General features: G+C 53.8%; 1 protein-coding gene across 5 annotated transcripts in view; it reads left to right on the top strand.

The window, feature by feature from the left end:
• Positions 1–15,202, top strand: part of PFKFB3 (6-phosphofructo-2-kinase/fructose-2,6-biphosphatase 3) — a 93,729-nt gene extending 78,527 nt beyond the window's left edge. For 2 of the 5 annotated variants that reach the window (XM_030819345.1, XM_030819342.1), the window contains exons 8-17: positions 326–533; positions 1,044–1,190; positions 1,304–1,408; positions 2,510–2,639; positions 3,616–3,678; positions 3,807–3,871; positions 5,861–6,034; positions 7,828–7,850; positions 10,894–10,945; positions 12,564–15,202. In XM_030819345.1, the coding sequence (XP_030675205.1) occupies positions 326–533; positions 1,044–1,190; positions 1,304–1,408; positions 2,510–2,639; positions 3,616–3,678; positions 3,807–3,871; positions 5,861–6,034; positions 7,828–7,850; positions 10,894–10,936 (958 nt within the window). In that variant the 3' untranslated portion in view covers positions 10,937–10,945; positions 12,564–15,202. The remainder of the gene's footprint in view (positions 1–325; positions 534–1,043; positions 1,191–1,303; positions 1,409–2,509; positions 2,640–3,615; positions 3,679–3,806; positions 3,872–5,860; positions 6,035–7,827; positions 7,851–10,893; positions 10,946–12,563) is intronic. The other 3 variants (XM_030819346.1, XM_030819343.1, XM_030819344.1) reach the window with 2 other exon arrangements.
• The last annotated feature ends 5,986 nt before the right edge of the window (positions 15,203–21,188 follow it).

The following is a 21,188-nucleotide window of genomic DNA, read 5'->3' as shown; positions in this document are numbered from 1 at the left end:
TCTTGCCTCAGTCTCCCAAAGTGCTGGGATTACAGGCATGAGCCACTGCACATCCCCCTTTCTTTTTTTCTCCATTTTCTTTCTTTTTTCTCCCCCTTTACTGGGAGGCAAGCCAGCCTCACAGCCAGACACCAGCCGTGGGAGTTGTCGCACGCATACGCTCTGCTCCTTAGAAGGATTTGGTCTGTGCCCTGGAGGGGGGCCTACGGTCAAGCTTTGCTGTTCTCTGGGGAACACATCTTCTGGAGACGGGCTGGGCCAGGCAGGGTGCATCCTGCTGTGGGCGGTGGCCTGAGCTGTGGTCCTTGGTGGGGTCTCTCTGCAGGGACTTGTCACTGATCAAGGTGATTGACGTGGGCCGGAGGTTCCTGGTGAACCGGGTGCAGGACCACATCCAGAGCCGCATCGTGTACTACCTGATGAACATCCACGTGCAGCCGCGCACCATCTACCTGTGCCGGCACGGCGAGAACGAGCACAACCTCCAGGGCCGCATCGGGGGCGACTCGGGCCTGTCCAGCCGGGGCAAGAAGGTGCGGGCTGTGCTGCGGCATGGGCCGTTCTGGCTGTAGGGCGGTTGCAGGGTCTATAGGGTGGGTGGGGAGGTGTGTGCTGCTGCTGCTGCTGCTGCTTGGTGTGCTTGCTGTGTGTGTTATCTGTGTGTGCACCTGCGTGTCTCTGCATATCTGTGTGCATCTCTGTATAGCTCTGTGTGTGTGTCTATGCCTATCCATGTGGCTTTGTGTGTGTGTGTTTTTGTGTTCCTTTGTATGTATGTGTGTGTTTGTATGTGTGTCTGTGGTGTGTGTATCTGCACATGTGTGTGATGTGTGAGCGATTGTGCACTAGGAAGGGGAGGGGCAGGAAGAGCTGAGCCTGGTCTCTGGGGAGGGTGTGTGTGGCTGCGGCTGTTCCAGTGGCCTGGGGCCCCCACCGTGTAACCAGGTAGTGCACATCCCCACATGGGCTGCCTGCTCCATCCCCTGGCTCTTGAAGGAGCTGCGGGCATCTGGAATCAATGGCCCCTCTCCACCACCTCTCAGTTTGCCAGCGCTCTGAGCAAGTTCGTGGAGGAGCAGAACCTGAAGGACCTGCGCGTGTGGACCAGCCAGCTGAAGAGCACCATCCAGACAGCTGAGGCGCTGCGGCTGCCCTACGAGCAGTGGAAGGCGCTCAATGAGATCGACGCGGTGAGTCCCGGGAGGCGGGCAGGCAGCCTCACCCTCGGGCATGGGGCGGCTTCCCAAGAGGCCCTAGACACCCCTGTGGTTTGTTCCCCTGAGTGACCACTGGGTCCCCACAGGGTGTCTGTGAGGAGCTGACCTACGAGGAGATCAGGGACACCTACCCCGAGGAGTATGCGCTGCGGGAGCAGGACAAGTACTACTACCGCTACCCCACCGGGGAGGTGAGCGCAGGCTGGGGTGGGCTGAGGGACCCCAGCGTACATGGCCACTGCTGTGCAGGGCTGGGCCCCCCCTCCAGGGAGTTCACTTCCGTGTGGGTTCTGGGGGCTCCTACACTCTCCACCTCGGAATCGAGTCCCCCCAAACTGAACCTTCTAACAGCCTGGGGTGAAGTGCATTTTCCCATAAGCAGAAGTGAGATGTGTTTCCCTAGGGACATAGAACCCTATGGGAGAGGAGGAAGGTGGTGTGTGAAGGTCCACTGGGCAGGGTGGTGGGCAGGCTGGCAGGAGGGGTGGGTCTACATCCCCTGGGCAGCATCTGTGCCTCCCCATGCACGGTGCCCGGGGGGCTGTGGCTGAGCATGCTGCTGCCTCCTCTGCCGATGGGACCCTCCTGGGCCGGGTGTGTCCTCCCTGCCCGTGCCCTGCTGAGCAGTGTCATGCCTCAGGCCCTTGGCCCACTGTCCTCTGGCCTCAGACCGAGCCTCGCACACCAGGGCCCTGGTTAGCGCAGCAGAGAGTCCACAGGAGCAGGAGATTTTTTGGTCTTTTTCTAAAGTCACAGCCCTCCTGCTTCTTTTTACATTTTTAAATTGATAGAAAATACACATAACATAAAATTGACCACTTTCATCATGTTAAAGTTATGGTTTAGTGCATGTTAGTGTACTCACAGTGCTGTGCAGCCATCACAAATCCCAGGCCTTTCCCTCACTGCACAAAGAAACCCAGACCTGTTAGCAGCCGCTCCCGCCTGCCCCGCCCAGCCCCGGCACCGGCCCGTCTGCTTCCTGCATCTGGATCTGCCTATTCTGGGCATTGCATGTCAGTGGAGTCAGATGCCATGCATGCCTTTTGTGCCCGGTTCTTTCACACAGCATCGGGTTTTCCAGGTTCCCCCATGGGGGAGCAGGGGTGAGGGCTTCACTCTTTTTGTGGCTGAGCCATAGTCCATGTTAAACCCTGCGCCTTCTCAACCACTGCTGATGATGGGTGACTGATTTTGCACGGCTCTCTGGCTGGTCTGATGCAGGCTGTGGCCAGTGGTAGAGCCCCTCCTGAGTGCCCTGAGCTCACGTGGGCCCGGCCCTCTGTGCTTAGTCCTACCAGGACCTGGTCCAGCGCCTGGAGCCGGTGATCATGGAGCTGGAGCGGCAGGAGAACGTGCTGGTCATCTGCCACCAGGCCGTCCTGCGCTGCCTACTGGCCTACTTCCTGGATAAGAGCGCAGGTACCTCGGGCAGGCCGTGGCCCCGGGATGGAGGGAGGAGGGGACTGGCACTCGGGGGGTCAGCCGCAGACCTGCCGTGGCCTGCCCTATGTTGGCTGCTGTGCCATGGGGTGTTGGGAGAACAGCACAAGTGTCAGCTCCCAGCTCCCGGCTGCTTCAGGTCCTCTCTGTCCAGTGCTTCCTTGAAGCCCTTGGCAAATGCTGTGGAGCCCAGGTTGATGCCGGGGACGTCATTGCTTCATAAACAGCTCCCTGAGACCTGCCCCTGGCTCCACACATCCCAGGGTCTTGGCTTGGGGTCGGGGCTGCACTTCTCTTAAGTGCCCTCTAAGGGAACAAACAGCCCGGAAAACTCTGACAATCCGATTGAAATGTTAAGTCTTAGCATGTCCAATCCAGTGCAGCTGAATCCCTAGACAGACCTAAATCGTTTGGGAGTGACTTTTTTCCCAACTCTAAGTCATTGTGAGGGCGAGTCTTGGTTTGGTTTGATGGCGCTCTTTGGGCTAAAGTCTTCTTCTGGGGCCACCTGCTGCCCAGGACAGCTTGTGGCTGGGGACAGATGCCCCTGCACGACAGGGCTTCCGAGGGTCCTTGTGGGGGGACCATAAACGTCTTTCCGTGCCTCCCCCACCCTCATGTCTCATTTCTTTTTTTTGAGACAAAGTTTTGCTCTTCTTGTGCAGGCTGGAGTGCAATGCACGCGCTCACTGCAACCTCCACCTCCCAGGTTCAAGCGATTTTCCTGCCTCAGCGTCCTGAGTAGCTGAGATTACACGCATGTGGCACCACAGCCTGGCTGATTTTGTATTTTTAGTAGAGATGGGGTTTTGCCATGTTGGTCAGGCTGGTCTCGAACTCCTGACCTCAGGTGATCCACCTGCCTCGGCCTCCCAAAGTGCTGCGATTACAGGCGTGAGCCACCACGTCTGGCCGTGTCTCATTTCTAATTGTGGGTGTACAATTTCAATTTCAGAGGAGATGCCCTACCTGAAATGCCCTCTTCACACTGTCCTGAAACTGACGCCTGTCGCTTATGGTGAGTAGCAGCCCCTGCCAAGCCCTGTTTCCCTGAAGGTGACCACAGTAGCTTCTTGTGGCCGTGGGCTGTAAGCGGCGCTGTCCCTTTAACAGCAGCTTCCTCTGCCCCCATCCCACGCCCTCCAGGCTGTCGTGTGGAGTCCATCTACCTGAACGTGGAGTCCGTCAGCACGCACCGGGAGAGGTCAGAGGTGAGTGGAGGCCCCAAGCCTCATCCTGGCCATCGTCACACGATAGCCCTGGTGGGTGATGGGCGCTCAGGAGGCCCCGGGGCCGCCTGCCTGCAGGTACTGGCCTGTATGGGGCCACAGGCCTGCTGGCTGCCTTCCTCAGCACCTCTTTGTTCCTGCGCATCCGTTCTATGGCTTCTGGGGCCTTCTCTTTTTTCTTTCTTCCTGTGTCCTCTTCCTCCCATTTCTGCTGAGCTCGAGATATGAATATTAGTGAGGAAAATACATTCTCTCTTTTTTTTTTTTTTTTTTTTTGAGACAGGGTCTCAGTCTGTTCCCCAGGCTGGAGTGCGGTGGCGCAGTCACGGCTCACTGCAGCCTCAACCTCCTGGGTTCAAGTGATCCTCCCACCTCAGCCTCCCGCGTAGCTGAGACTACAGGTGCGCACCACCATGCCCAGCTAATTTTAATTTATGCATTTTTTTTAGAGAATGGGGTCTCACTGTGTTGCCCAGGCTGGTCTTGAACTCCTGGGCTCAAGTGATCCTCTCTGCCTCAGTCTCCCAAAGTGCTGGGATAAAGGTGTGAGCCGTTGTGCCCAGCCTCTCTTCTCTTTAACATCAGCATAGCACAGTTCTTGTTGCCTTTCCTTTCTGGCAGCTAAAACCAGCGCTTTCAGTTTCCAGAGTTACTGTTTCAAACAGGATCAGCAGGTCAGCGCCGCCACGTGCATGTGATTAGGCTCAGAACCACCAAGAACACGGTGTTGAAAGAGGAGAGGCATGGAGAGCAGAGGCCTGGGGGATGGCGGGTGGGGAGGTGTTTCAGGAGACCTCGAGGCCTGGCGGTGCAGCTGCTCTCTACCTTGGGGGGAGGCCTGATACTTGGAGGTGGGCCAGGCTGCCTCTGGCTGAGTAGAATGGGCCTCTGCCCAGGTGGATGTACGTTGTGAAAGTGAGTTTGAATTCACCGTGTACAGGCTGCCAAAAGTACAAAACTGTGCTAGTACTAGTCAGACCTTTCTCTTAGACCGAGCGTGACTTTCTGTCATGGCGTTCCCAAAGCAGGTGACTGTCCTAGTCCCAAGAAGCTTGGCCTTCGGATTTTGGCATGAAGGGATGAGGTGTCCGCCCCAGTCGCCGGCAGTTGCTTGGCTGGTGGCTGACCTGAGAGAGGCTAGGGTCCCTTGGCCGCCTTGGTCCCTGTCACCCCCTCCCCTTCGGAATGTGGGTCACTGGATGCTGTCCTGCCTTTAGCCATATGACAACAGCCCTGGTCAGGGAGCCACTGCCCCCGCTATGGGATTGGGCCTGAGCTGGTCCTGGAGCTCTTTTCCCTGCAGGGAATGGGGGCAGGGCCACAATGGAGACAGACCCCGGTTCTGAGGCTGGAGGCCCACACCCCCTCACACTGCCCCTATCCTGGGAGGGCTATGTCTGGTCTTGGCCACAGAACCTGCTTCCTGCTGCACATTTTCTGCCCCTTTGGTCTCCAGGCTGGTTTTGCAGCCTCCGTGCCCCATCCTAAGCCAGAGTGCCCTTTGCGTAGTACAGACGGCTCTGCAGACCCTGCCTCGGGTGGGCGGAAGGGAGTCAGCACAGGTGCCTTCCCCTCCCCATCCTGTGAGCCTCAGGCCTAGCCTCTCCCTCCTAGATGCCCCTCCTCAGCTCTTAGGCTGGAAGGAAGCAAAGCTCTTTTCTCCGACCTCATGCTCTGCTGTGGTGATCATTCTTTCCCTCCTTGCTTTGCAAGCACCGTGTTTGTCTGTGTGGGGAATCCTTTGGTACCATCCGAGGAACGGGCATGGGAGGGAATTGCCCCCATTCTTGCTGCCTGGGAGTCACCACACACTCAGCAGCCCATGGTCCCTGGCCCGTGGTCCCGGCCACTCCCCTCGGTCAGTCTTGTTGCCTCCCTAAAATCCAGGAGCAGAGAAACTTTTTTGGGGCTAATTTTCCTCCCCTTCTTTGTAACTGTCGCCTTTCTCTCTTTTGTCTTTGTCTTGCTTAGGATGCAAAGAAGGGACCTAACCCGCTCATGAGACGCAATAGTGTCACCCCGCTAGCCAGCCCCGAGCCCACCAAAAAGCCTCGCATCAACAGCTTTGAGGAGCATGTGGCCTCCACCTCGGCCGCCCTGCCCAGCTGCCTGCCCCCGGAGGTGCCCACACAGCTGCCTGGACAAGTCAGTGCACTCCCCTTTCCTTCCTGCGTGGGGGACACATGCCGGGCGTGATGCCGCAGATCTGGGATTGCGTGCGTGTGTGTTTGCAAGAATGCGTGCGTGGGTGCGTGTGGGTGCGCGTGTGTATGTCGTAGGTGTCTGTGCACGTGTGTTGGGGCATGCGCACACAACTCGCGTGTTGAGGGAGAACATGGGAAGCACCCTCTAAAGTTGAGATCCTGCGGGCTTTCCTTGCTGGTGACAACCGTGACTGTTCGCCTCCTTTCTGGGGATGGGGCTTTTACAGGGCAGAAGCAGGCAGTGCAGAAGGAAGAGTGGGATGTCCAAGATCCGTTCACGCTCGTGAATGGTTATTTCTAAAACAAAGCGGCCACTTTCTCACATAAATAACATGGTTATCCCAGCAGGTAGTAAAAAACCTAAACAAGGCCAGGCGCGGTGGCTCACGCCTGTAATCCCAGCGCTTTGGCAGGCCGAGGTGGGTGGATCACCTAAGGTCAGGAGTTTGAGACCAGCCTGGCCAACATGGCAAAACCCTATCTTTACTAAAAATACAAAAATTAGCCAGGTGTGGAGGCGGGCGCCTGTAATCCCAGCTTCTCAGGAGGCTGAGGCAGGAGAATTGCTTGAACCCGGGAGGCGGAGGTTGCAGTGAGCCGAGATCGCGCCATTGCACTCCGGCATGGGTGACAGAGGGAGACTCCATCTCAAAAAAAAAAAAAACCCAACCCGATTTCACTTATTTCATTAATTTTGAAGATTACAGGCTGGAAGATTTTGGTTATTAGACATTAAGATTTGTTTTCAGAAAACTGTTTTCAGAAAACTGGTCTTTTCCTTTATGGCCAGGAACCCTTGCAAATATGTGAGATGTAGAAATTTCTGGGCTCAAATTCAGGTACCACCCAAGGGTCTGTCCCACCTCCACCCTCCAGGCCTGCCCCCACAAATCAGCCCAGTGCAGCTTCCAGTAGGTTTGTTGATGAGCCAGATGCTGGTGCTGGCTCTGGGCATCCTTTCCAGCCTGCCCCCTCTTCCCGCCTTTTCTGAGACTTCCTTAGACCTGGTGGTGTCTGGAAGGTGACCTGGGAGATGCTGCAGCCTCCACAGGTCACTTAACCTCTCCAGGCCTCAGTTTTTTCATCCAGGCAATGGGGGAATAATGGCAGTGCAGAAGTCAGATCAGATGAGCCTGCATCAGCTCAGTGTGGGGCGTGTGGTGGGGACACGTAGACACGGTGAGGTGGCTGTGATTAGCGGAAGCCTGGAGGCCTGGCTTTGGTGGTAGCTCCACACTAACGTGAGTGCAGCAATTTAATCGCCCAGATTCCTTCCCCTCCCAGGCCCTCAGTCTCCTTAGCTTTGCACATGACGGGGCAGGACTGGGAGAGCTGTCATACATATTCCCTTGCAGGTCTCAGATCTGAGGGTTTTATGAAAAACTAGCAGAACTGAAAGGGTGTCCCCGTGGCATCCGTTCTGATGGAAGTGTGTGGTTGTATTTGGAAGTTCAGAGGCTGCTGCTTCGATGCTTGGGGGGACCAGGCTGGGGAAGGGGGTTGACATCCTGAGCTGCACAGACCTCCGTCGTGGAGGATGCAGTGGCAGGGGCTGCATCCTCCTGTCCGCCTCAGAGCTGCCCCTGGCGTTGGGAGGACAGTCCTTCAGGGTGGCCAGGTTCTTAGGGACATCTGAAGCTGCTGGCTGGGCTGGCGTGGGGTTTTGCAGGGCTTCGTCCCTGCAGATTGCGCCCTGCCTCCTTACTGACTTCTCTCTCTGCTTCTCCTCCGCAGCCTTTGCTAGGGCAAGCCTGTCTGTAAGTATCTCTCCGATCATTGCTGCTGCTTGCACCGCTTTCTTCCTGCTTGCTCATTTGGCCTCCTGCCTGTTAAAATATTGAGGATGAGAGCAGTTTTGTGATCTGAGGTCCTCCATGGGGGAAGGAGGAGATGGGTGTAGGAGCAGGGAGGAGAGATTCCTGAATGTTTTTAGAAAAGGGTGCAGGCGGTCACGGTGGCTCCATTACTGTTGGGTGTGTTCCGACACTGCCGCACGACAGCTGGCTTCTCCATGACCCTCTCAGGGCTGCAGGTCGTGGTTTGTAATGGCCGCGGTTTAGGGCTCGGCATAAATCCACATTTCCCTCTCAGAATCAGATCTTGGTGGCGAGCTGTATCTGTGCCAGGTGCCGTTAGCCTTAAAGCCCCCTCCTGCCCCAGGAGTGTCCTTTGTTTTGAAAGGAAAACTTACTCAGAGCCTGATCTGTAAAACAAACCTATGGGGAATAGTGGGAGTGTGGTGGGGCCTGAGCTGTGAGCCTCTCCCTCCCCATGAGGACCCCCCACACCCCGAAAGAGCTCCAAGTGGAGACCCTTCTTGGGGATCCGTTTGTCCTGGGTTGGAGCCTGCCCATCATCACAGTCACGCCCGGGGCTGGGTGCGGCCTTCATCTCTAACCCATGTGGTCACCTCTGTTCCTCCCAGCGCTCCCTGCAGTTTCAGGTTCAGCCTGAGCTCTGGCAGCCCCTGGGTAGCGGGGGCTGTGTTCCCACTGCCCTGGGATCCCTTCCCCACAGGAGCAGAGGCCTTCCTGCCGCAGAACTTTAATGACAGCCACGTGAAGTGTCATCCCCTCGCCCCCCCCAAAACATACCCCCCTTTATTTCCTCTTTGCTCCTTAAGTTACCTTAACTACTTTATGCAGAAACTGGAAAGGTGTGATGAGAAATGCAGCCTGAGATGCTGAAAAGAATGGCTGGGTTTTGGAAATGGGAGAGGTTCGGCATGGCACTCAGATTTTGGTGGCAGAGGGGTGAAGGGCCAGAGGATGTGCCAGTGTCCCCCATGTCCACGTTCCTTAAGACCACCCTGGGAGGTCGGCAGGGCAGTCAGTCCCCCGTTTAATGGTTGAGGGGCTGAGTGACTGGCCCGTGCTTCCAGCAGGTGAGCCGCAGAGCCGGGGCCTGAAAGGCCCCTAGCTTCAGAAAGCCGGCTGCCTCCTCTCTGCGGCTTCTGAGAGTGGGCTGGGTGCCTGTCCCCTGCCGCTGTCCCGAGGCCCCTGCCCTGCAACCCGCAAGGCATGGGCAGCTGCTGGACCCTCGGGTACCCCCACAGCCACTCCCTTGCAGCTGCTTCCCATGGCCAGGTTTTGCTTACCTAAGGTGGGCCTGCCCTCAACTTCCATCTTCTCGGGGCACGCCCTCCATCCTCAGGGCCAGTGTTTGTGATGCGCGGGGCCAGCGTGCAGTGCTTCAGGATCTGGGCTTCTTGTGTGAAACTTTTTGGATTTGGAGCCTGAAGGTTTTACATCTGTGCGTGTCCTGATCCTTTAGACTAGCAGTCCCCGACCTTTTTGGTACCAGGGACCTGTTTCGTGGAAGAGAATTTTCCCCACCATGGCAGGGTGGGGGATGGTTTGGGATAAAACTGTTCTGCCTCGGATCATCTGGCATTCGATTCTCTGAAGGAATGCACAGTCTAGATCCCTCGTGGGCACAGTTCACAGTAGAGTTTGTGTGCACCTCCGAATCAGGTGGTAATGCTGGCCCACCCACCGCGCACCTCCTGCTGTGTGGCCCGCCTCTGAATGGGCTGTGGACCGGTACCCAGTTAGGGACCCCTGCGTTAGACACATGGCCTCATGTTGCCAGGAAAGAAATCTTTCTACTGGGAGGAGCCATTTGGGGATAGCCCCCCACCCACTAAAGCTGATCTTACCCATCTCCAAGACTAACATAATAGTGCCTTTGCTAGAATCCCTCTTGTTCAGCAAAAATACATCCTATGGACCCATCACACCTGACTCAGGTTGGAATTTCACTCTAGAGTCCCATTGTCCCATCCATCCTGGGTGTGTGACCCCACACCTAGGATTGTAGCCACATCTGATTCTAGGAGTCCACCTGAGCTCTGTGACCGGAATTTATGATGAAAGTCAGACCAAGCCAAGTCTGCATCTTGGTTCTACTCCTCCTGGCCTCTATCCTTGGCACTCTGGGCAAGTTAAAGCAATTCTAGGACCTCAGCTTCCTCATCTGTAATATGGAGATAATAACTTTATAAAGTTTTCATAATGACACTGTAGATACAGCACTTAGGACAGTATCTGGCCCCTAGGAAGTGCGTGGGGGATGACGGCTGCTGTTCTTCTCAGGGAGGAGCTTGGTGCCCTGGGCCTGTGGAGACTTCCGGGCTTGCTGGCATCGGGTCAGCCTTTGGATACCCTCCTGTAACCTGAGGGGTTTCTTCTCTGGGGCAGCAGGAACACTCAGACTTGGGGAGGGGAAACCCCTTGGGTCTCAAGGCCGTGGCCTGGAGTCTTTATTTTTTTTGAGACGGAGTTTTGCTCTTGTTGCCCAGGCTGGAGTGCAATGGCGCGATCTTGGCCCACTGCAACCTCCTTCTCCCGGGTTCAAGCGATTCTCCCGTCTCAGCCTCCCGAGTAGCTGGGATTACAGGTGCCCGCCACCGCGCCCGGCTAATGTTTGTATTTTTAGTAGAGATGGGGTTTCACCAAGTTGGCCAGGCTGGTCTCAAACTCCTGACCTCAAGTGATCCACCTGCCTTGGCCTCCCAAAGTGCTGGGATTACAGGTGTGAGCCACTGCGCCCAGCCTAGAGTCTTCACCCCTGTGATCTTGGTTTCCCAGTAAGATGGGGACGAACGACTGTCCGGACCCGGTGCTCTGCAGTGCCTTCCTGGGGGCTGTGATGGCTGCTTGGGATTGAGAGATCACCTGGCATTTGTGATGCAGCCTTCATTTTTAAAATTTCAAATGCACACTAGAAAATCCTACTAAAGATTTTCTTTTTTTTTCCTTTTCCAACCTGTTTCTTCCTCGTCCCCACTCTGCTTGAAAGACGAACTGTCTGTCACATTTTCTCAAAGTTTTCTCCTTACTAACTGTGGAAGGTAAATGCCTGGGTGCATGTCCCTCTGTCCTGCACCGCGTCACGGCATCTGGGTCTGTGTGCAGACTGGCCATCGTGCAGTGCGGGGCTCATCTGTCTCCATGCCGAGGGTGGTAACTGCGGCACCATTGTCGTGAGGTCCTTTCTAGTCTGTCTCTCACCCCCCACGTGTCCTGAGCCGGGGCCCTTGGGTGAAGGACGTGGACGTCACCCAGTCTTGCAGGCTCTCCACTGTTACTGTTGCCTCGCCGTCATCTGTGCGTGCCGGAAGCCGTGGGCTGGTGGTGTTGAGGACAGGTTGGAGCCAGCAGATGTGGAGGGAAATGTCAGCCCTGCTCTCTGATCCCACAGCCCGGCTGGGGCTCTCCCTAGATATGAAGACCCAGGGCTCTCTGAAGAGAATTACCCTCTCCCGGCGGGCACCCATCACTTCCATCATCCCCCGGCAGGCGCCCATCAACCCCTGGCAGGCAGCCATCGTCCCCTATCACCTCCTGGTGGGCAGCCATCACCCCCCGGCAGGCAGCCATCGTCCCCTGGCAGGCACCTATCACCTCCTGGTGGGCACCCATCACCTCCCGGTGGGCACCCGTCACCCCCCGGTGGGTACCCGTCACCTCCCGGTGGGCACCCGCCACCTGGGTTCCTGAGTCCAGCCCAGGCCTGGGCAATAGCTCTGATGCTGCCCAGCCCCGTGACTTTCCTCCCTGTGGATGGCTTCAGCCTTGGACCCCCAGTTCTGTGTGGGGTAGGCATGGGCCGTGGTGGCCCTGCGTGCCTGGGCTCTCTCCCACCCTCTTTAGAGCAGTCCAGGTGGAGACACTTACGATTGGAGAGAATAGTTTTAAACATTGTGTGTTTTCTTGTTTTTTGAGGCGTGGGTGAAGCAGGTCGGGGAAGGAGGCCTGCTGTGCCGTGGCTGCAGTCAGCCGTGTTCCTCGCTGATTTTGGAACATGTTTTTGGTGCGGGGCGGGGGGGTTTGGTACTGGCCAGTGCCTTAGGGGTAGAACTCCCTGCGAGGGCCACTGTGATCAGAAGCGGGGCAGGGCTTTAGCAACAGCCCCCTCTGCCTGGCTCCCCGCCTGGGCCTCCCCACCAAGTCCAGCCATTCCATGTATCACCTGTGTTCTGCCTGTCAAACTGTGTTCCCGGAATCTGGATGCAGTAGCTGGGAGTGTGGCTCTGTTTTGAGCTGAGTGGAGAGGAGGGGCCCTGTGTGTCCTTGGAGGCCCCGGGCTCGTCCTCTGCCTGGCTGTGGCTGGTGAGGCTCTGTGTGTGGGGTTTCTATGGGGTCGTGAGCATGAGGCTCTGTAGTTACTGGTGCCCAGTGCCACGCAGCTCACAGTCCTCCCGGAGCCACACGGCCCCCACCAGGCGGGCTCCAGGCCTGGTGCCCAGCCCCTTCTCTGAGACTCTGGGGTTATCTTCCGTCATGTTCTGGGGCCCACCTGGGCTCCCTTCCACCCGTGGGGTTGGCAGCACCTTTCTTGGATCATGTTCTTTGTCTGGGATGGAGGGAGGGAAGAATTCTCCGTTGCATGGCTCAGGGTCTTCTGCTTTAGAAGCCAGCCAGCTACAAATCCTAACTCCCTCCCCACCTCTTTTCTCCTGAAAACAGAACATGAAAGGCTCCCGGAGCAGTGCTGACTCCTCCAGGAAACACTGAAGCAGACGTGTTGGTTCCATTCCATTTCCATTTCTGCAGCTTAGCTTGTGTCCTGCCCTCCGCCCGAGGCAAAACGTATCCTGAGGACTTGTTTTGGAGAGGGTGGGGTGGAGCAGCGGGGGAGCCTTGGCTGAAGAGAACCGTGTTTGACACCCTCTGTGTCCCCTCGGCCGCTGGACACCAGAAAGCCACGTGGGTCCCTGGCTCCCTGCCTTTAGCCGCGGGGCCCCCACCTCCACCCTCTGGGTTTCCTAGGAGCGTCCAGCCTCGGAGACCTTCACAAAGCCTGGGGAGGGCGATGAGTGCTGGTCCTGACAAGAGGCCACTGGGGACACTGTGCCGTTTTGTTTTGTTTCTATGATCTCCTGGCACGTTTGGAGCTGGGAAGACCACACTGGTGGCAGAATCCTAAAATTAAATGAGGCAGGCTCCTAGTTGCTGAAGGTCAAGGAATGTGTAAAAACTTCCACGTGGCTGTTTGGTGCATCTTGACCTGGGAAGACGTCTCATGAGAACGAACTTGGACAGGTGTTGGGGCCTCTTCTGCAAGAAGTCCCTGAGCTGAGACACAAGCTGGCTGGGTGGTCCACACACCTTCCGGGCCTGCGTTCTGCCTCCAAAGATGTTCAAGGGCAGGCTGGCTGCACGGGGAGAGGGAAGTATTTTGCTGAAATATGAGAACTGAGGCCTCCCGCTCCCAGGGAGCTGCAGGGCCCCTCTCTCCTCCGACCTGGACTTGGGGGGAACTGAGAAACACTTTCCCGGAGCTGATGGCTTTTGCACTTTTTTGATGGCAGAGGTGTGACCTGAGAGTCACACCTTCTCTTCAGGAACGTAGATGTTGGGGTGTTTTGCCCTGGGGGCTTGGAGCCTCTGAAGGTGGGGAGCGGAACACCTGGCATCCTTCCCCAGCACTTGCATTACTGTCCCTGCTTTTCCCAGGTGGGGACAGTGGCCCAAGCAAGGCCTCACTCCCAGCCACTTCTTCAAGAGCTGCCTGCACGTTGTCTTGGAGCATCTGCCTTGTGCCTGGCACTCTGCCGGTGCCTTGGGAAATTCGGAAGAGTGGACTTTGTCCTGGCCTTCCCTTCATGGCGTCTGTGACATTTTTGTCTGTGACATGGCGTCTGTGACATTTTGTCACATTCATGTCACATGAAAGCATGAGACCTGTCGTCTCAGCCTGTTGGTTTCTCCTCATTGCCTCAAACCCTGGGGTAGGTTGGACGGGGGCAGTCTCGTGCCCAGATGAAACCATTTGGAAACTCGGCAGCAGAGTTTGTCCAAATGACCCTTTTCAGGATGTCTTAAAGCTCGTGCCAAAGGTCACTTTTCTTTCCTGCCTTCTGCTGTGAGCCCTGAGATCCTCCACCCAGCTCAAGGGACAGGTCCTGGGTGAGGGTGGGGGATTTAGACACCTGAAAGTGGGCATGGAGAGAAGAGCCGTCGCTGTTTGTTTTTCGAGAAGAGCTTTTAAAGAATGCATGTTTTTTTCCTGGTTGGAATTGAGTAGGAAGTGAGGCTCTGCTTCAGATATCGTACAATCAAGTGGGGGATTTTCATGCTGACCCATGCAAGCCCTCCCCGCCCATTGCACCCGCTTTGGCTGGCGTCTGCTGGAGAGGATGTCTCTGTCTGCATTCCCGTGCAACTCCAGACTCGCGCAGTTTTCTCTCTCTCCCTGGATGTTGAGTCTCATCAGAATGTGTGGGTAGGGGGTGGGCGTGCACGGGTGCATGATTGTGCTTCACTTGGTTGTATTTTTCGATTTGACATGTAAGGCCTTTTGCTTTGCTCTTGAGAATAGTTTCTTGTGTCCCCCTTGCAGGCCTCATTCTTTGGACATCGACTCTGAAGTTCGATACAGATAGGGGCTTGATAAAGCTGTGGTCCCCTGTCCCCTCTGAGTACCTAAAATCAATACCTAAATCCAGAAGCCTTGGCCTAACACAGGACTTTAGTTTGGGAAGGGCCTAGATAGGGAGAGAGGGAACATGAATCTGGACAGGGAGGGAGATACTACGGAAGGGAGAACACTGCCTACTTTGGAAGCCAGTGACCTACCTTTTGAGAGGACATTGGACGGGGCGGGGTGGGTTTGAGCTACAGTCATGAACTTTTGGCGTCTACTGATTCTTACCAACTCTCCACCCCACAAAATAACGGGGACCAATATTTTTAACTTTGCCTATTTGTTTTTGGGTGAGTTTCCCCCTCCTTATTCTGTCCCGAGACCACGGGCAAAGCTCTTCATTTTGGGAGAGAAGAAAAACTGTTTGGAACCACACCAATGATATTTTCGTTGGTAATACTTGAAATTTATTTTTTTATTGTTTTGATAGCAGATGTGCTATTTATTTATTTAATATGTATAAGGAGCCTAAACAATAGAAAGCTGTAGAGATTGGGCTTCGTTGTTAATTGGTTTGGGAGCCTCCTATGTGTGACTTAGGACTTCTCTGTGTTCTGTGTATTTGTCTGAATTAATGACCTGGGATATAAAGCTATGCTAGCTTTCAAACAGGAGATGCCTTTCAGAAATTTGTATATTTTGCAGTTGCCAGACCAATAAAATACCTGGTTGAAATACATGGACGAAGTGAACCTCTGGTCTTTTCGTGGGGGAAAGAAGAGTCTTTAATTGATGTTTACGGCAGATGCACCGTGGAGCTGCCAACTCCCCACTTCATTATCTTCCTTTCAACAGGACGTGCACGCACAGAGTGTCTAGTGCCTGCATTTGGGGAGAGTGAGCTGGCTCAGTTTTTCTTCTAATTGATAGACTTCATGTTTTATTTTTATTTTTAATTTAATTTTTTTCTTTTTTTTTTTGCTTGAGACTGAGTTTCTCACTCTGTCGCCCAGGCTGGAGTGCGGTGGCGCCATCTCAGCTCACTGCAACCTCCTCCTACCAGGTCCAAGCAATTCTCGTGCCTCAGCCTCCCGAGTAGCTGGGATTACGGGTGTGCACCACCATGCCCAGCTAATTTTTGTATTTTTATTAGAGACAGGGTTTCACCATGTTGGCCAGGCTGGTCTTGAACTCCTGGCCTCAGGTGATCCGCCTCCCTCGGCTTCCCAAAGTGCTGGGATTACAGGCGTGAGCCACCGTGCCTGGCTCCATGTCGCTTTTACTCCCTTCCTTCTATACCCCTTCCTCGCGCCCTTTTAAACAGCAGCAGTTCTTGCCCCAGCAGCACTACAGAAGGTATCTTTCAGTTTAGGTTGCTTTCACCTGCGCTTCCCCATCTCCTGGCTTCTTCCAAGTTTCTACAGGGGATAAAACTCAAGCTTCTATGACTTCTTTGCCACTCATTGGCTGCCAGAGGTTGAGCCGGTTATTTCACTTCCGGCCTCAGCGTCTGCATCTCTGCAGATGGGGCAGGGTTTAGGGTGGAGCGTGGCATACACACTGAGTGGAGGAAGCCCTGGAACGGTTCCTTCCGCAGCTGGTATGCGTGACCAGCATCTTGCTTGGTCTTGTTTTTCCGGAGCCCCCCACTGCTGCGCTCCAGAAATAGCCTTGACTCCCCAGTGAGTCTTCATCCCTTACGCGCCTGCCGCCCACGCTGTGAAGAGAACAGGCGGCAGAGACTTGGCACCTCCATTGCGAGATGACTCCTAGGGTTGTGAACTGGCTGCAGCGTGGTGGGGCAGAGCATTTTGGGGAACCCAAGGCCAGCTCCTCAAGCTCTGAGCCACGTTTGATGGCGTGAGATATGTCAGGTGCAGGGATGGAGCAGTGGCCTTGACGGAAATCTGGCCTAGCCTTTCAGGCTGACTACCCAGAAAATTAAAAGACTACCCAAAGAGGATGTCTGTGTATCGTAAGGTCCTGGGCTGGCTGGGCTGTGGGGATCCACAGGGGCTCTGTGACCTTTCAGGCCAGCTCTGAGATTCATCTGAGAGATGGGCTAGGTCCACAGTCACTAACTAAATACAGAAGATTCAGTAACCGGGTGGACGCTGTCGGGGAGAGGAGGGCCGGGGCCGGAGAGGGGTGGACGTTGCACACACCAGTCGTTTCCATTCGCTGCTTGGGCTCGGTTCCTTCCACTTCTCACTCCCTCAGCTCCGGCCACACTGGCCTCCTGCAGGCCCTCGAACTTGCCAATGTGCACCCACCGCAGGGCCTTCGAGAGTGCCGTTCCCTCCCTTGGGAGGTCTTCCCAGCTATCCAGGGTTCTCCCTGACACTTCCTCCCCATCCCCATTCAGTTATCAAAGCCTACGGCAAAAACGGCTCCCCTGTCTCCTAGGTCCCTGCACACCTTTCACAGTGTGTGTGGACTGCCTTGCCCTCTGTCTCCTGAACCTGGGCCTAAGATCCCTGAGAGAGGGCAACTACCTGTGCCCCGTCATCGTCCATACGGACCTGGCCCGCAGTGAGCTCTGTCGCTAAATGGATAACCAGCGCTAGGGAGAAGACCCAGGTGACGTGCTGGTGAAGAGTGAGGCATTCCTTCAGCTTGCAGAGGAGGCTTAGGAAGGCTTTATAGAAGAAAGGAAATGTGAGCAAACATGTCATTGAAAGTAACTTTTTTTGAATTAAAAATATTATATTAGCAAAAATAAATTCAAAGCCTTCTGTGAGTTTTCAAAATCTGAATTTCACAATACTTGTGAGTTCTAAAGTTTGTTTGTTTTTTGAGACAGGATTTTGCTCTGTCTCCCAGGCTGGAGTGCAGAGGTGTGACCTCAGCTCACTGCAACCTCCGTCTCCAGGGTTCAAGTCATCCTCCCACCTCTGCCTCCCGAGTAGCTGGGACTATAGGCGTGTGCCACCATGCCCAACTAATTTTTGTATTTTTTGTCAAGATGAGGTTTCGCCATGTTGCCCAGGCTGGTCTTGAACTCCTGAGCTCAGGTGAACTGCCTGCCTTGGCCTCCCAAAGTGCTGGGATTACAGGCATGCGCCACCACGCCCAGCTAAAGACTGTTTTATAAACTTCATTTTAAGCTCATATTTTGCAAGACAACATAAGAGGGTTTGGATTCAGTTGTTCTCGGTGTGTGAGCCGGTCTTTCCAGTCAATTCATTGATGGTCTAGATAATCTGAAGGTGCTGGTTTCAACCTACAGTTTCTGACATACTCCTAAGACCAGGTGAAAGGAGAACCCCCATAAAGACACCAGAATCACCTCAAAACATGGCACTTCAGCCCTTGGGACTAAAGAGGACCCCTGGCGCAGTCAGTCCCTGAGAAATGTCTTCGGAGAAATTTTGGCTTGTTTGTTTATTTATTTGTTTGTTTGTTTTTTGAGACAATTTGGCTCTGTTGCCCAGGCTGGAGTGCAGTGGTGCAATCTCAGCTCACTGCAACCTCCACCTCCCAGGTTCAAGTGATCCTCCCGCCTCAGCCTCCTGAGTAGCTGGGATTACAGGTGCATGTTACTAAGCCCGGCTAAATTTTATATTTTTAGTAGAGATGGGGTTTTGCCATGTTGGTCAGGCTGGTCTTGAACTCCTGAACTCGGGTGATCTACCCGCCTTGGCCTCCCAAAGTGCTGGGATTACAGGTGTGAGCCACCGAGCCTGGCTGAGATGTCATCTCAAAAAAAAAAAAAAAAAAAAAAAAAAAAGATGTGAAGGAATGCCATAGTTCTCAGGCTTATTGGGAGAACTAAATCTTTTTTTTTTTTTTTTTTACTTTTAAGTTCAGGAGTACACGTGCAGGATGTGTAGGCTTGTTAAATAGGTAAACTTGTGTCATGGGGATTGGTTGTACAGATTATTTCATCACTCAGGCATTAAGCCTGGTACCCATTAGTTATTTTTCCTGATCCTCTCCCTCCTCCCACCCTCCACCCTCTGATAGGCGCCAGCGTGTGTTGTTCCCCTCTATGTGTCTATGTGTTTTCATTATTTAGCTCCCACTTATATGTAAGAACGTGTGGTATCTGGTTTTCTGTTCCTGCGTTAGTTTGCTGAGGATAATGGCCTCCAGCTCCTTCCATGTCCCTGCAAAGGATAGGATCTCATTCCTTTTTATGACGGTATAGTATTCCGTGGTGTGTATGTACTGCATTTTCTTTATCCAGTCTATTATTGATGGGCATTTGGGTTGATTCCATGTCTTTGCTATTGTGAATAGTGCTGCAATGAACATACGCGTGCGTGTGTCTTTATGGTGGAACAACTTGTATTCCTTTGGGTATATAGCCAGAAATGGGATTGCTGGATCGGATGGTATTTCTGACTTCAGGGGTTGAGAATTGCCCCACTGGGGAGGACAAAACATGAATGAAACACGCCTGACAGTTCCTGGCACAGAGAGAGCACCGCTGCGGTAGTTATTCATCTGAGCATGCATGCCTGGCGTTTCAAATGCAAGGTAGACACTGTTATCCCCACTTTTCAGATATGGAACTGTAGCCAGGAGAACTTAAGGACGCTGCTTGATTTTGCTCAGCCATAACTGAGATAAACCAGGTCTGTCAGACTCCTGGAAGGCGCTGTTAGCCACATCACAGCCTAAGGGCTCCACAGACCGCCAGGATGCTCCTGCATGAGTCAGCAGACCACAGGAAAGGGAGTTGAGTCGCATATTAATTAGCAAGCAGGGTTTCCTGTCCCTGGGGCTGTGGAGAGGTTTGTCAGTGTCCAGACGAACAACAGATTCTCTGGAGTGGGTCCTGACTCTGGATGCACACATAACCTTGGGGACCAGAGGTCCATTCTATAAGGCTGTGTGTTTTTCCCTCCCTACCTCTTCCAGACAGCATCTTTGGGGATTTCCTATTCCTGGAGAACATGAAGACTTTCTAATATTTTTTTTTTGAGACAGGTTCTTGCTCTGTTGCCCAGGCCGGAGTGCAGGGGCATGATGTTGACTCACTGCAGCCTTGAACTCCCAGGCTCAAGCCATTCTCCCACCTCAGCCTCCTGAGTAGCTGGGACTTCAGGTGTGCGCCACCATGCCTGGCTAATGTTTGTATTTTTAGTAGAGATGGGGTTTCACCATGTTGGCCAGGCTGATCTCGAACTCCTGGACTCAAGCGATCTGCCTCACTGGGCCTCCCAAAGTGGTGGGATTACAGGCACGAGCCACCGTGCCTGACAGTGGAGACTTTCTAAGGGGTACATTTGCATAGATAATTTTAAGGGAATGTTTTCGGATCCCCAACTTCCACATTCACCCTTTTCTAAAACAGACTGAGAAGTTTGCTTACGTTCACAATAGTCTTTTTCTGCTTTGCAAACAACAGGCCAAGCTCCTACTTATCACATGCTCAGTGCTAGGGTCAGGACGTTTGCAAGTTAGCATTCCTAGATTTCTTACATGTACAAGAAAGGGCTTAGACTAGATGGTTTTTGGAAAACTTTTTATTTTGAAATAATTTATTTTATTTTATGTATGTATGTATGTATATTTGAGATGGAGTTTCGCTTTGTCCCCCAGCTGGACTGCGGTGGCACCATCTCGGCTCACTGGGACCTCCGCCTCCTGGGTTCAAAGATTCTTGTGTCTCAGCCTCCCTAGTAGGTGGGATTACAGGTGCCCGCCACCACACCCAGATAATTTTCGCATTTTTCGTAGAGATGGGGTTTCACTGTGTTGGCCAGGCTGATCTCGAACTCCAACCTCAGGTGATCCACCTGCCTCAGCCTCACCATGTGCTGGGATTACAGACGTGAGCCACTGCGCCTGGCCTGAAATAATTTTAGATTTACAGAAGAGTTGAAAAGACAGTACAGAGTTCCTGTCTGTGTTTCACCCAGCTGCCTGTAATATAAACATCTTACGACAACATGGTGCCCTTGTCAAAACTAAGAGTTAACATGATTAGTACAGTACTAGTAACAAAACTACAGACCTCATTCAGGTCTCACCAGTTTTTCCACTAATGCCGTTTTTCTGTTTCAGGATCCAGAGTCCAGGATGTCACCTTATCTCCTTAGAGTCCTTCAATCTGTGACAACTTCTCACTCTTTCCTTTTTATTTTTATTACCTTGATGCTTTTGCAGAGTACTAGTCAGGTATGCTGTAGAATTTTTTTTTTTTTTTTGAGACGGATTCTCACTCTGTCGCCCAGGCTGGAGTGCAATGGCATGATCTCAGCTCACTGCAATCTCCACTCCCAGGTTCAAGTGATTCTCCTGCCTCAGCCTCCCAAGTAGCCAGGATTACAGGTGTGCACCACCATGCCTGGTTAATTTTTTTTTTGTATTTTTAGTAGAGACAGGGTTTCTCCATGTGGGCCTGGCTGGTCTCGAACTCCTGACCTCATGATCCGCCCACCTCGGCCTCCCAAAGTGCTGGGATTACAGCTGTGAGCCACCGTGCCTGGCCATAGAATGTTCTTTAGTTTGGCTTTGTCTCATGTTTTCTCATGATGGGACCGAGTCTGGTTAGGGATTTTGGGAAGAATCCCACCGAGGTGAAGCGCCCTTCTCATGACATCCTCTCTGAGGGGACACGGCCACACAGGACTTCCTTCTGGGGATGTTAACTTTGATCTTTGGTGAAGCTGGTGTCTGCCCACTCTTGCCAGGCTGGTCTTTTTCCCCTTCAACTTTCAATTTTTTAGGAATGAGTCACTTAGTCCAGCTCCCTTTCAAGGGGAGGGCAATGA

Source organism: Nomascus leucogenys, chromosome 9 (genome assembly GCF_006542625.1).
Source record: "Nomascus leucogenys isolate Asia chromosome 9, Asia_NLE_v1, whole genome shotgun sequence".
In the NCBI taxonomy this organism is placed as follows: domain Eukaryota; kingdom Metazoa; phylum Chordata; class Mammalia; order Primates; family Hylobatidae; genus Nomascus; species Nomascus leucogenys.
Note: the sequence above shows the minus strand (reverse complement) of the source record. Positions and strands in the feature narration are given on the sequence as shown.